At 34.4% G+C, this 14,811-nt stretch overlaps 1 protein-coding gene across 1 annotated transcript in view; it reads left to right on the plus strand.

Annotated features, from left to right (window-relative positions):
• The window catches only part of LOC135130440 (adenylate cyclase type 3), a 196,541-nt gene that overhangs the window by 131,829 nt on the left and 49,901 nt on the right, over window positions 1-14,811 (plus strand). Inside the window, exon 6 of the mRNA XM_064057818.1 lies at window positions 10,426-10,584. Within this exon, the coding sequence (XP_063913888.1) occupies window positions 10,426-10,584 (159 nt within the window). The remainder of the gene's footprint in view (window positions 1-10,425; window positions 10,585-14,811) is intronic.

The raw sequence follows: 14,811 nt of genomic DNA on the forward strand, positions 1-14,811 counted from the left end.
ATAGTTAACTTCGAGTTTTATTATTATTATTATTATTAAGAACAGTGTCTAACGGGTAAAAAAGACCCAATTACAGGTCATTAACACAGTTATAAGAGAATTAGAAACATTACATTTGGAATTTATATGTTACTAGCGGAACCCGGCAGACGTTGTCCTGCTTGTGTATATATTTACTTTGTATATATGTGGATATAAATGTATGGTCTGGAGCGCAGAATGCGTTGTAGAAAACTGAATAATAAGATAACTCATATTGATGCTATTCCATTTATTTTCATTAGTATACACAATGTACACATTTTTGTATTAGTAATTCACGTGAATGAACAAAATTTTTGACTATTGTATGCGTTATATATGCTAGTCCAAAAGGTATAAGGTTATATGACCATTATAAAAGTAGTTGACCGCAAATAAGTACCCCCTTTGTGTGGTTCGCACTAAGCTTACCCGGTTGGCAATAAATCGTCTTCTCAAGATTTCTTGCTCATATTTAACAGGGCCGGCTTTCAAAGCGAGTGGTGATTTCGGAACCCTCAGCGGCTGCAGGTAGTAAAGAAATAATGGAGTGGTGGATTTACATATTTAGTGAAAGCCGCCCCTGAACGAAACCACAACAGCCGGTCGAGCTCCATTGGACACGTTATTTACGACCCTAAAACCTTTTCTATTGTAAACAACTTAACTTCGACACAATGGGATGATTTTATGATGGCCATATAACCTTATAGCTTTTGGTCCACTATAACTGAAACAACTTGAACACATTTTAATCAATACTAACATCTATCGTAACGCTAGTAGGTAAACAATATTTTTGGTTTTTCGATTTGGTGTATAGACGTACAGAGTTTTTGGAATTCCTACTCTGGAGCAAGCAACATACAGTTGACCATGCGAAAAACATGGATTTCCTAAATTTAATCCGGCAACGCGCAGAGACTGCCCTTGGGCTTTGTTGATTGCCATCGCTAAAGCAAGACGCACAGGAAACTGTAGTCGTTTGAATGTAAAGGGCAAATCAGTAGGAACCATTGGAATGCGCGGAATCAGTTTGATTTTTTGGATGGCATTTTCAATAATCTCTAGTAATTCACTCTTTGTTATTACTGAGGATTGTAGACAGTGAACATCACTAATGATTTTATTTTGCGGTCAATACGATTTTTGTTGTAATACCAACGAAAACAATGCTGTCATTGGTGCCGCCATATATCTAATACTTGCTAACTCTTCAGAAGTAACATAGAAACGGTGTTCACGGACAAAGGGAGACGGAAGATATTGTTTTCTGTCTAGAAAAGTACCGAGGGTCTGTGCGCACGTACACAAAATAGAAGCGAACGTATGAAATGTCAAAACACATCTAGTCACGTTATCGACTAAAAATCAAGCAAGTACGAGTATATGAGCAGTACTGTTTGGTACTATAGAGAGACAAGGAGGTCCGATATATTGCTTTGCCGTTGTGTTTTCGGACTCTTTTGAGGCCTGATAGCAATATAGTAGTATTCGATATATGGGTGCCGCTGATTCTCTAAGTTCATAATACTTTAACAGAGAGGCTGATGTGCTGCAGTGCCATCTAGTGGCAAGTTACAGCAAAATCGATAACGCGAAAATATTCTCCATGGTCAAATACCAACGTATATCAATTTTCATGAGGATCGGTTGATTGGTACAGAAGTTGATGTGTTGCAGCGCCATCTAGTGGCGAGTTACAGCAAAATGGATAGGGCGAAAATATTCTCCATAGTCAAATGCCAACGTGTACGAATTTTTATGAGAATCGGTTGAACGGTGTAGAAGTTGATGTGCTGTAGCGCCATCTAGTGGCTAGTTACAGCAAAGCGGATACCACAAAAACCTTCTCCATGAAAAACCACTTACATGTGCCAAATTTCATGGTGATCGGCCAAACCATTTCGGAGTCTATCGATCACAGATATATATATATACCAACATCCATTTTTATATATATAGATAAGTTATAGCATTCTCTGATATGATTAAGGATACAACTGAAAATATCTAGATGATTTTCTATATCCATTTAGTTTCAAAGCATTTGCACAAGACGAGAACCAGCTGCACCTACCGTTTGTCTGGTGGACAAATAAAAGATGTTTTTTTTTGTGCACATTAGTTTTGTTGACCTTCAAAGAGATATTTTGCAAAATAGTCGGACAATCTTGTGTTCCTCTGAGAATTATAAACAATAATATCACTGACATTTTTGCAAGCGATGAGAGTCTTAGAGCGAGTCAATAATATTATAAATTTTAAGGTCATCTGCAAACAAAAGAGAATGTGCATTTAAAACCTCAACGATATCATTAATATATATGTCAAACAATAAAGTGCCCAACACCGAACCCTGGGGAACACCAGTTTCTTGTTTGAACAGTTGCGACTTAAACCCATTATTCTTAACGAACAGGTAACTATTATCCAAATAAGAACTTAATAAAGAAATCAGGGGATCAGAAAACCCCAAGAATTCTATCCTTTGGAGTAAAAGCCTGTGGTCAATTTTATCGAATGCCTTCGACAAATCGGTATAAACAACGTCAACCTGATGTTGATTATCTAGTGCATCCCATAGAAACTGAGTAATAGAAATAAGGTTTGTCTCAGTTGAGCGCCCTCTAACAAAACCATGCTGTTTAGGAGTAAGCATTACCACTTCTAATACCTTGGTCTCAATTTTTTTATAACATTATACACACTTTCTTCGTTGATGCACTTGACTTTTTTATTTAAGCTGGAGCAATTTAGGTCAACAATTGAATTTTTATTTATGAATGATTTTGCAAAGTGATCTGCGAAACCCTTTAGAATACCCCTAGGTTCAGACAGGTTTAAATCATTGTATGTCATAGTGAGTGGAACGAGAATAGTCTTCTTTTTCGAATTCACAAATGCCCAAAATTTCTTGGGATCTGACTTAACAGAATTATTCACTTGTTGTATGTAGAGCTGGTAAGCTCGTTGAGTTTAAAGTAGTGTTGTCGTAGCTAGCAAAATTCTGAAATACTTATAGTATATTAAAGAACGAGTTTCATAAGTCCAATACTAAGGCAGGAATCCAAGTTTATAGAACGAGCGACGAGGCTGCGAGTTATATAAAGGATGAATGCCACAATGACCTTATGAACGAGTTATTTATACTATTTTTTCTACCGCGTGGGTTGGTCTGACACGAACCACGAAATTTTGAAGTTCGAATTTTCACAACAACAACTGTAATTCGAATCAATTCGAGTTTTTGTAAGTTAAAATTGGTTAAAATGTCTTGTGAACAAGTTAGTGAAGTCCTTACGCCTCCCGAAATACGGGAAATTTTAATTTGACATTTGCCACTGACATTCACCTGACATTTCTCGTCATGGCTACCAATCTTACCGATCTAAATTACACCCGATCTATTTCAGAACCCCTTTCGGCTATTAACGAACCGCTTTGACGTCATTTGGGTGCTTTAATAGCTCTATTAGAAAACCAAAAAACGTGCGCGGTAGAATAACAAATCTTTAAGGGTTCTGGTTTTGCATCATTTTGTCAAAACGCTGATCCTTCTTGCACGCTTATCTTTAAAACTTGGCTGACATTCCTGATTCAAACATATCATTACCTGGTAAGTTCTGTTTAGCTTGTGTCTACAGACCTCACTACTGCTCGAAACAACACGATAATTGATTTTTCGAGAAACTTCTTCAAATGAGCCAAAACAATACTAATTTAGTCATTTTTGGTGGCTCTAATTATCCAGACAACGATTGGGTCAGCGACGCTATGCCAGCTGCGGTTTCAAATCTAGAATTTTTGTTCACTTTTTAAACAACTCCAATCTAGACCAGTTAATAACACTAGTTTACAAATTTAAACTTTTTTTCATATCCAAAAATAAAAAAAATACTTTCTCATTCTAAATTTCTTACAACAAATATAACAAACGTGATAACAAATCCAAAAATGGATAATCCCTATCACCTCAGGTTTTTTCATAAATCCAAAATAATGAACTTTGCTTTTACCTTCACGTTAGCGTTAAACTGATTCATGTTAATGCACCATTGTCGCATAAAAATGTCTTCGAGATCGTGCAAAGTAAGTGCAAATCAGTTTTGTTATGTTTGTGGTAAAATTATAGTACCTAAAGCGGGAAGACCTTTTCAAATATGCTTTAAAAGAAGGTATCAAGGTTTTTGGGACGAAAATGTGTTACTGTTGGTCTATAATAAGGGAAACTGACAGTACTGCCAATAAAAGAAACGCTAGTGTTAATCATTTTTAATTTTCAGTCATAATGTTTATAGTATATACTGGGTGTTGCTTTTATTTGATACAGCCCCTGTAACTTCCTTATTCTTAAAGATAAACCTGTATTTCTTTGAGCAAATTTATATCATTTTGAAAGATCTTTGGGAAGCAACCTTACATTTTTATTATCACTTCCAGAAAAATCAAAAGCAACCAATTATTCTAAAATCAATACTTGAAAAATTTTAAATAAAACATTGGTGACAATCTAGTAGCTTGAAAAATTGACTCATGTTATTTATTTACGTAAATGATCTTTTAAAATGATACAAATTTGCTCAAAGAACTAGATGTTCATATATATTTAAAAATAAAAAAATTACAAGAGTTGTATAAAAGCAAAGAAATACGGGGTTTGTTTATATAAATATCTCAAAAACCTGACGTGATGGATTTTTTCTGCTTTCAGATTTGAATTTGCCGAACCCAAATCCTTTAGATTCAACTATTTTTGTCTTTGGATATAAAACCTTGTAAACTAGTGTAATTACAGAAGACACCGGATTCAGGCTTAATCACAAACCCCTTCCTTCTATTTTAGATCGTTTTCTTACAAATTCATCTCAGCTAATAACCGAAAATGAAATTTAACCTCCAATTGGCAGTTCTGATAATTTTGTGATTGGCACCTCCATTCAAGTCATTCAAAATGTAACACACTTCTCAAGCTTAAGAATGTTATGAATTACTCCAGTCTCGATGAAAGAAGACATGGTGTCTATTGATTGGAAACAAGCTTTAGCTAATCATTCGATGGAATCACAATGGTTTATCTACATGACAAATTATTTCTGGAACCTGAAGAAATATAACCCCAAATGCAACCAAAAAACAGCTTTTCAGATATGTTAGAACTCTTTCGCCAGGCATGTTCTTGAACCAGGTCTTAAATTAAGTAATGGCAGCTTTGGCGACGATTCGACCAAAATTTCTGAAATTTTTGCATCAAATTCGAATCAGTTAATACATTGGGATACACAAATAATATACCTCAGTTCTCCTCGTTTAATCATAATGAACATCTTTCTTCTCCGGCCTCTTTCTTCTTAAAACAATATGCTCACTCACCGCCTTTTCCCTAATTATGATCATTCCCATGTTGTCCTTGTTATCCGACTCAAATCACTGGTGGTCCTGCATTGTAAGAAGGAAAACAGCGTGGATCGCAGCAACTAGGTACTGTACAATTTTACTGGTTCTAAAGATCCAAAGTAATTCTGAGGCTTTGTACAACTGTGTGTTCTCTCTTTAATTTACATAATCAAAATTCTCCTCACTTTGGAAGCAAATACTCGTATATGCCCAATTAAAAAAAAAAGGAAATAAAAACGACGTAAAGAACTATGGACCCATCTCGTGAATAAGTAAGTTCGCTAACTAATTGAAAGTCTTTTGTAGTTTTTGTGACTCACTTCAACCACGTCAACACAATAGCGTTCGTAATTTGAACAATGAACAATAAGGTATAACTTCCGTAAAGCCAATTTCTCATATTTATATGATGACCTCCTTAGTACTGACTGGACATTTCTGTAAAACTGTCTTGACGTCGATGATGCACTTGACACATTCTATGATCATCTATATCACATTTTGAATTGTTCCGTACCTCAGTATGCCGCCTGTAGTCACAAAGCTCTCACCCTGCCTCAAATGTGACTCCCAATGACAGTTGCAATCTTCCATCTTTTAATCTTATGTGAGTGTCTGACTAACAAGTCGTGAAAATTATGGCATCTTTTCTTATTAAACATACTGTTGGAGATGATCGAATTTCCAGTTTTTTAATCCACGACGCAATATATGCTTTGGCGACAGCGTTGACAATAATCATCAATAAAGCTATCTCCAGTTCTTCTTTTCCGACTCGTAAACGTGCCAGAATTTTACCGGTGCATAAGAAAAATGATTACACGCAGTTGAAAAACTATCGACCGATTGCAATTTTGTCCAATTTTGCCAAGGTTTTTGAGCAAGTAATTTACAAATCCATATTCAATCATATTGAGCCCTATATATCCTCAAATCAGCACGGCTTCCTACCTGGTAAGTCCACAGTAACAAATTTAATAACTATTACTCAGTTTATATGTGAGCTGGTTAAGTGGATGTTGTGCACACTTATTTTTCTAGTGCTTTCGATATGATTGATCGTGTCTTGCTACTAAACAAACTTAGTTCTTTTGATCTTGCACCATCATTTATTGCTCGTATTAAATCAGACCTCTCAAATCGAATAAACTATATATTTTATAACGGGTTTAATTCGTATGAATATGTCTCGACATCTGGTGTACCGCAGGGTTCCAATCTGGGACTTATTATAGTTTTTTAAGTATTTATTAATGATTTGCTCAGTTCTCTTACATGTCCTGTACTTGCATATGCAGACGATTTAAAAATTTATGCCTCTGCATTCAATGATATGGATGTAAATCTCCTACAGGATAACCTAAATATTATTGGTCAGTATTCAGTGTCTAATCTCTTAACTTTGAATGTGGATAAGTGTTATTTTCTTTCTTTGACTCGCAAAATAATGTCTGTTTCTTCATCATACTATATTAATGGTCATCTACTTCTCAAAGCAGATTCAGCAAAAGATCTCGGAGTACTTTTTAACTCAAATCTTACTTTTATAAATCATATTGAATCCACAATATCATCGGCATCAAAATCCCTTGGATTCATAATGCGTACATCGAAATTCTTTAACAGTTTCTCTCTCCTTAAGACGTTGTATTTTTCGTTTGTTCTAAGCAAGTTAGAATATGCATGTGTGGTTTGGGCTCCATATTACGTCCGTCATCAGTTAACCATTGAAAAAATTCAAGGAAGATTCCCAAAATATTTATCTTTCAGGATCGATGGAGTATACCCACCTAGAAACGTTGACTATGACATTTTACTGCGACGGCATAATTTTCAGTCGCTAGTTAGTCGTGGAAAAAGATATGGTGCTCATTTTATTTGGAAGCTTATTCACAATCGTTTAGACTGTAGCAACATATCCCCTATAAAATTTCATGTGCCACGCTTGAAACTCTCGACATGCATCAACTTTTGATTTTTCAACACTAATTAAAAATTAATTATAGATTTGTGCGTAACATTTAATTTAGATTTTGTCTTGTAATGCGGTAACAACCTGTTGGGTAATAAAGGCTATTATTATTCTTACTAATATTATTATAAAAGGAAATTTTTAGCTCAGCAAAAAATTTAATCACGGATTTGTGTCTAAACGCTCAATTATTACAAATCTGGCTGTCTTCTCTAAATTTGTAAGCGAGGTTAGTGATTTTCAACCACTTTTTGACCAAATAGATCAAATTTTACTGAGAAAATTAGATAGACTCGGCTTCACTCAACCTCTGGTACATCTGTCCTTATCCTAATTGTTGAACAGACAATTTTTTGTTAGATATTGAAACTTTATTTCGATTAGTTTTATTTCCACATTTGGCGTCCCGCAAAGTTCAAATCTGGTCGTGTGCTATTTTTGCTCTTTATCAACGACCTTCCGGTTGTTATAGGTATAACATAAATTACTGTTTGCAGATGATTTTAAGTTTTAAAATTTGTTCCAAGAAGACTATTAAATTGTTCAAGATATTCAGTTCTTGACTGCCTAGTAATAGCATTTTCAAGGAAGCAAATGCTGTTTCAGTATGACTATATTATTGATGGTATTATTATTAAGAGGTCTTATATGTATGACCTGGGAATTTTATTTGACTTTAAATTTATACTTATCAAACAAATTAATGAAGTTGTTGCTAAACCCTATAAGACATACGGCTTTTTATACTGCAATGGTAAAGATTGAATAACCCACGAATAACCCAAGTGTCTTATTCTTGTCTTTGGTCAAATCAATTTTAAAATACGGCAGTTTGTTTTGATATCCAATACACGTAATTCATTTTACCATATTGAATCAATCCAAAAGAAACTCAAATCTAGCGATTATGTACAAAATAATTCCGGTGCAACTAAACATTCGTTGGACTCGACTCAACTGAATAATAATCGTTCCCGACGGTGGCCTTTATTTAAATCTATACGTTCCTCTCGATGGAGCGAAAACACCGCTTCGAGGCTTTTCTGGGGCCCGCAATCGAGACTTCCGGTAATCCGTTCCAGACTTTATGAAACACCGCCCGGCCATCGTCACCGATGACAACTCACCCATCATCGCCACGAATACTAGAAAGCTCTCGGCGGCCCATGGGCGTCATACCAGGACGGCGTATGGGTTTATTTCGTAATAGACAAAATCCTCGGGGACACAGTCACTCGATTTTGTTAGACGGATTTAACATTGTTTCTTTGAGTAAACATTGTAGTATGTTCTGCGTTAACTTTCTTTATTGGTTTCTGTCTATTATATGCCTATTTACATTTATAAAAGTTAGATGGTAGGAAAGCCATAACTGTATCCTGTATGTAAAGTCGGTAAGGTGATATTACCTTCGCTATCGCTCAGATTTCGAATTGACATTTGCGGCTGTTATGACATTGGTTACATCCTGGGTATGTTAATAGCTATTACAACATTGTAAACAATAGAATAGATTGTGGAGCAGTACTCTCCAAAATTAATTTGTTGGTTCCAAGACTTGGTGTGCGATATCACATTACATTCTATTGCGAATCAAATCGGAATCGAAAAATTTTGTCTATCCTTAATTCAGGATTGATCTATAGTTAATTACTAAAGAACAGATTTTAGGTTAAAGAAAAGCCAAAATGGGCTCTAAAAATGGTAAAATGGTAAAATTTTTAAAACACGTTTACACTTTTGAACTTCATTTTACGAAAACCCAACCCGAACTAATTGATACAGGAAGAGAACTCGGAAAGAAAGTTGTCGGCGGGCTCTTCTTAGAAAAGCAAGAGACAACTTGTGTCGGGGTCTGTAAATGGGTTATTTTAAAACCTACCTTTGTACTTAGCTCTGCAATAAAATTTGTTCTTTGATGGATTACGCAGAAAAATAGATTTGAGTTATAGAATTGTCGGCATTTTGCTAACCGAATTCCCCAGACTTTTTTACCCAAAACCTGGATTAAATTATCTTTCTTTATATAGTACCGCAAATATTAAATGTGACCCTCCCAAGGAAGGTGCTTAGGGGTTTAGAAAAGTCAGATTTTAGAACAAAGTAGACAGATAAAAATTGAAATAGGTCGAAAAAGTGTATAAGTGCATGATCAAAAATAGGCAAATAGGAAAACAAGTAGGGCTCAAATAAAACAATTTTGCGTACAACCAAAATGAAAAGGTATTTGCCCTAGAATCCGTTCTTTATTAATTATTCCAATTTGTATATAATTTCAAATTCCATGTATTGGTAGAATGTACTAAGGCAAAAATGCGAAAATTCTTGAGTAGACATCATATATGTATGTGTAATTCTATAAAAATTTTACTCAAAATCTGTTGTGAGGAATAATAAGACCTTTTAAAAGAAATAATCGAAAACAGTATGTTACAGGTAAAATTTTAAATGGGTAGGTATGAAGTTCTTATAGATTAGCTCCATAACATTACCGTACTATGCAATAAACATACAAATGAAATGTCTTCGAGTGGAAAGAAAGTTGAAAATTTGTGGTCTGACTCACTTTTCAAATGTAAATAATATAATGTAATTTTTCGGTTGCTAATAAATGTTCCTCCATTTATTATTTCATCGAAAGGATTTGATTTACCTACTTATAATCAGAGTTTGATGCTTCGGTTCAGAAAATTATACGCAAATCTTTAAATAATATTTTACCGTAATCTGACAAGACAAAAATTCTATAAAAAAAAAATGACGCTGCTATTTAACAGTTACTGAATTGCTTTTAATTGTCTGAGGATATTCCAGAGTGGACAACCCAATGGTGAACAATATAACAAAAACATGTAAAAACATTTTCGACAATACAATTTATGTGTTATTTGTGCCTCACATAATTTGTAGGTAATACTGTTAAGCTGAAATCAATCGATTTATTTCTCCCTAGAGCCTCGCATAATATCTCGTAAAAATTGATGAAATATTTCAACGAATAGAAAAGAATGTCATCCAATTAACTTGTATTTCAGATATGTGCAGCAGACAGCAAATTCTCCTGTAGATATGAGAGTTGGCATCCACACGGGGGCGGTTCTGGCGGGTGTCCTGGGCCAAAGGCAATGGCAGTTCGATGTATACTCGAAGGACGTTGAATTAGCTAACAAAATGGAAAGCAGTGGAATGGCAGGGTAAGAAAATCTATTTATGTTTATCGAATAAGACTAATTCGCTCAGTATTGAAAAAATAGCACGGAAAAGACCATTTTCGCATAATTAAATGAATTCTGATTGGCACTCGATTTAGCTTGTAAACAAAATTTCATTATAGCTGACTTGCCGGGTTTGTACTTTATTTTTGTCAATCGATTTGTTAGGACGGCGGCGGTTACTGTTTATCGAATCGTTAACTAATACGCTAGTTTATGTAGTTAACGAAATGGAAATATGACAGAGTAAAGGTAAGAGGTTATAGTCAATTTTATTGTGCGTACAGATGACCCTCGATCTTGGACACAGGCGTTTAACACCGAGAAATAAATCTTAATTTTTTGCTGTTGTTAACTCGATACTATCCTTTCTCTAAACGAGCATTTGTTTAATGAGATGAGGTGGTTTAATTATTTCAAAAAACAAAATATGAAATTTCGTGTTAAATTTTTCGTAAGCGTGATTCCACCCCACGCAATTTAAAATTACCCTTTTAGAAAAAGCGTGGATTTAACTAGATTCTGCCAGCTAATTACAGTTTTGGATGTTATACAAGATCTGTTCAATGATGGAAATACACAGTTAATTGAAACAAGAAATACGGCACTCATTCATTTCAAACGAATTTTAATTAGCAGTCATGACCTTTACTATCGTTTTGATATTTAGAATCAATCAACAGTGCAGTATTACATCTTGAAAAACAATAGCAAATGTAAGTAAAATAAAATTAATTTCATTGTGTTAGGTACCCTATATGCTGCAAATCACAGGACATATTGTATTAATTAATTAACTAACAATTAATTAAGCAAACAGACCACATTTTAAAAAACAGCAGTAGTGCAAGATACGCTTTCCACGATCTAAATACTTCGCAGTGACTCTTGCTTTTTCTCATTTGCTCATTTATTTATTCTAAAATTAACTACTCAAAAAAATTCAGATGATGAACTCAGTGAAACTCTTAAACAGATGAAATTCGCAATTGATTTCACCCACACATGACGAGGACGAAGTAAGTAAAAAGTTGTCTCAAAAAGAAACGTTAGAGCAAACAAGAGTTCTCATAACAAAACAATTATGTAATTGATGTTAGCCAGTCTGACCAATCCGGTGCTCTGAAAGTGGCTCCTAAAAAGGCTTTTCCGTATCCAGACATAAACCAGAAACCACAAAAGATCAGATTATTGATTTTCTTGAAAAGGATTTCCTAGAAGTTGCGAGTATTGTGTTGTAGAATCTTTTGCAGAAATAATTATACTCATGAAAGTAGGTGCATATAGGTACAATAATAGCTTGAAAATTATAGGACAACAAGAATTAATGTGAAACGTCATTAATTATAATTATTTACAAACTATGATTGCAGATCTCTAATTGAAATTGTAAATTTATTGAATTTTGCTGTTTGTAACTGTTGATTTTACTGCAGTCTTATTTGAGGTAAATTAGCATAAAGATTTGTTATTCAGTTTATTTAAATCATTTGGAATTGAATTTAAAATTAAAGCCTACGAAAGTCGACGGATAACAGCACTAGCTGCCTCGTTTACATTTTCATAAATTTTAATTGTCCGCATAGACAAATATAACATATCCGGCCTCTGCGGACAATTGGGGGTATTCACAACTTCTATTATTAAAGCTCATATTACACTACTACTATGATGTACGACCCATTTCTGAAATAAATATAAACAATTTCCTAATTTGCGAGTAATGAATCTTCGACACGTATTTATAAAGTGACTACTTTCATCCTTCGAAAAGGTTTTACTTTTGAAACCAAAAAAATCAAAGCGAAATGTCAAAATCAATGATCATTAATTAACTGGATTATTTTTTCTGTATGATTTTTAGCTGTGCGACTGAAAGGAATAGAACTCTTTGCCTTAATCACAAAATTAAAATATAAAAAGTTAATAATGTAATTTTATTTTCCAATAGTCGTCCAATGGGGAAACACATACCTAGCGATATGCATAAATATTTGTCAAAATATAGGCATATATATGCAGATAATTTCTTCGAAATATGCACGATAAACACTTTCAGATTGAAATAAAAGTAAAACCGACTTTCTACTGGTAATCATTCGTTCTTTCATGTGTTCATTCATCGTTAAAGGTCAGTGCGAATTTTATTAGTTGTAGAAACAAATGGTGGTCCTGAGAAGGATCGATTTTTGGTAATGCTTCATGATGATCCAATTTTTATTCTGACGGATATTTGGTCCTTGCCACAACGATTCCACATTATTTATTAAAACAAACATAAGAGCAACTTAGAAAGGTACTATTTTTTTACAATAAATGTTTAAAATGTTGTCCTTGACTAATAATAATACAGGCTTGTTGAAGCTTTTGATAGTTTCTGGAAACTGCTGATTTCCATAAATTGATTGTTTCATCCAACTCCACAAACAAAAAACAGATGGGCTGAGATCGGTTAAAAGCGGAGGCTAAGCTACTGGGCCGTTTTTACCAACGCACTGGTTAAGAAAATGGTTATTTAATCATTTAATTACTGGCCTAGCAAAATGTGATGGTACTCCATCATGCAAGTACTACATGTGAAGTTGTTCACCTAGAAGTACTTCCACATCTAGCTGTTCTTCCAACCCTTTATTTAAAAACGCGAAGTACTATGCCGTGTTTAGTGTGTCGCGCGATTTGTAAAGCGCTCTATCCACAATTCCCGGGCCAATCTGGTGTTTCCATCACCATAAAGCATTACCATGTCGACACGCTCTGAATTGGAAAAATTCACCATTATCAAAGACTTATCCGAACACACGACGGCAACCAACTGATACATGATTATCCCTTATCGTGTTTTTGTACGTTGTTTATCAGTGTACCGCTTTTTTGGTTCTTAATCCTAGTCGTTAGTTAATCTGTGCCATTTCTTGATTAGTAGTTATGGTAGGTCCACAAACACTACCGGTGGCGTGTATAACAATTTATATTTAATTTAAAATAATTTTTCTAGACATTGCTACCACTTAGGAACATGAACTTTACACAGTACAATAAACCTTATTTTGAGCCATTCTCCATTTTTTTTATTGCACACATTTCGAAATCACCCTGTATGCACGTATGCAATTTTCCTCCAGCGACCCGGAAAGAAATGCAATAAAGTACAAACAAAAAACATGAGTCTATAATACATTTGTTGCCTATAACATAACATATTTTTACATAAAGTGTAAATACGCTATAAACGACACATTTTTTTTTGCTGTTACAACTAACAATCAGATGTTTATCAAATTTTCAATTTTAAAATTTTGTCTGTTATCTGTCAATTACATTCTGTAATAATAATAATAATTTATTGATCCCAACAGGTAAAGAACCCAATTACAGGGATCCTTATTTATATTACAGAATATAATCACTCAATGCTTGAGCAAACAAATAATAAAAAACACAATTCAAAGAATAATCAACTGAAACAAACAGTAGATCTAAATGTGAATTTATAATTTAGATAAGATAAATCCCGAATAAAAGAAGATATTCTCTTAACAGAGTCGTGAAAAAATGTCACAGTCATTTGTAAAGACGGGCAAAATTAGTTGGCGCGCTCGAAAAGTTCTCCCACTACTCATTATCATTCCCAGTCCAGTGTCGCGCGACCGAACATGCAGCGATGGACGAAGCGAAACAATAACAGCGCGCGCGCGCTACTGAAGGACAGTGGCGGGAGGCGCATGAACTAAAACTGCACATCTGTAGTCATTTGCTACTTTATTGACTAAGGTGCACATTACAGCAATTGGAGTCTTAGTTAAAACGTTAGTTCGTGATTGAGATGTATAAAATAGCAAATGCTGACGAATATTACTACACCTTGGAACGAGTAAATTCAATTTACATAGTAATTCAGGGCAGTCTATGTTGTTATTGAGCAGATTATATAGAAATCGTATCATTAAGATGTTACGCCGGACGCTAAGAAACGTGAAATAAAAACCATCTTGGAGAGGAGCTATAAATTTGAGAAATTTTTTGAGAATACTTCATAGATCGGGTACCAGACCACACCTCCAATTTGGAACGAACAAGAGAACAGAATAATATTTTCATCGTATGTTGATTAGAGAAATCTCTACAGTTACGATAGATGAATCCATATGTTCTGTGAGCTTCCGCGATGATGTCAGTTCTATGGTCAATAAAAGTTACGTTACTGTCAAA

This window comes from Zophobas morio, unplaced genomic scaffold (assembly GCF_036711695.1).
Source record: "Zophobas morio isolate AGI-343-1 ecotype UQ-CSIRO unplaced genomic scaffold, CSIRO_AGI_Zmor_V1 ptg000017l, whole genome shotgun sequence".
Classification (NCBI taxonomy): domain Eukaryota; kingdom Metazoa; phylum Arthropoda; class Insecta; order Coleoptera; family Tenebrionidae; genus Zophobas; species Zophobas morio.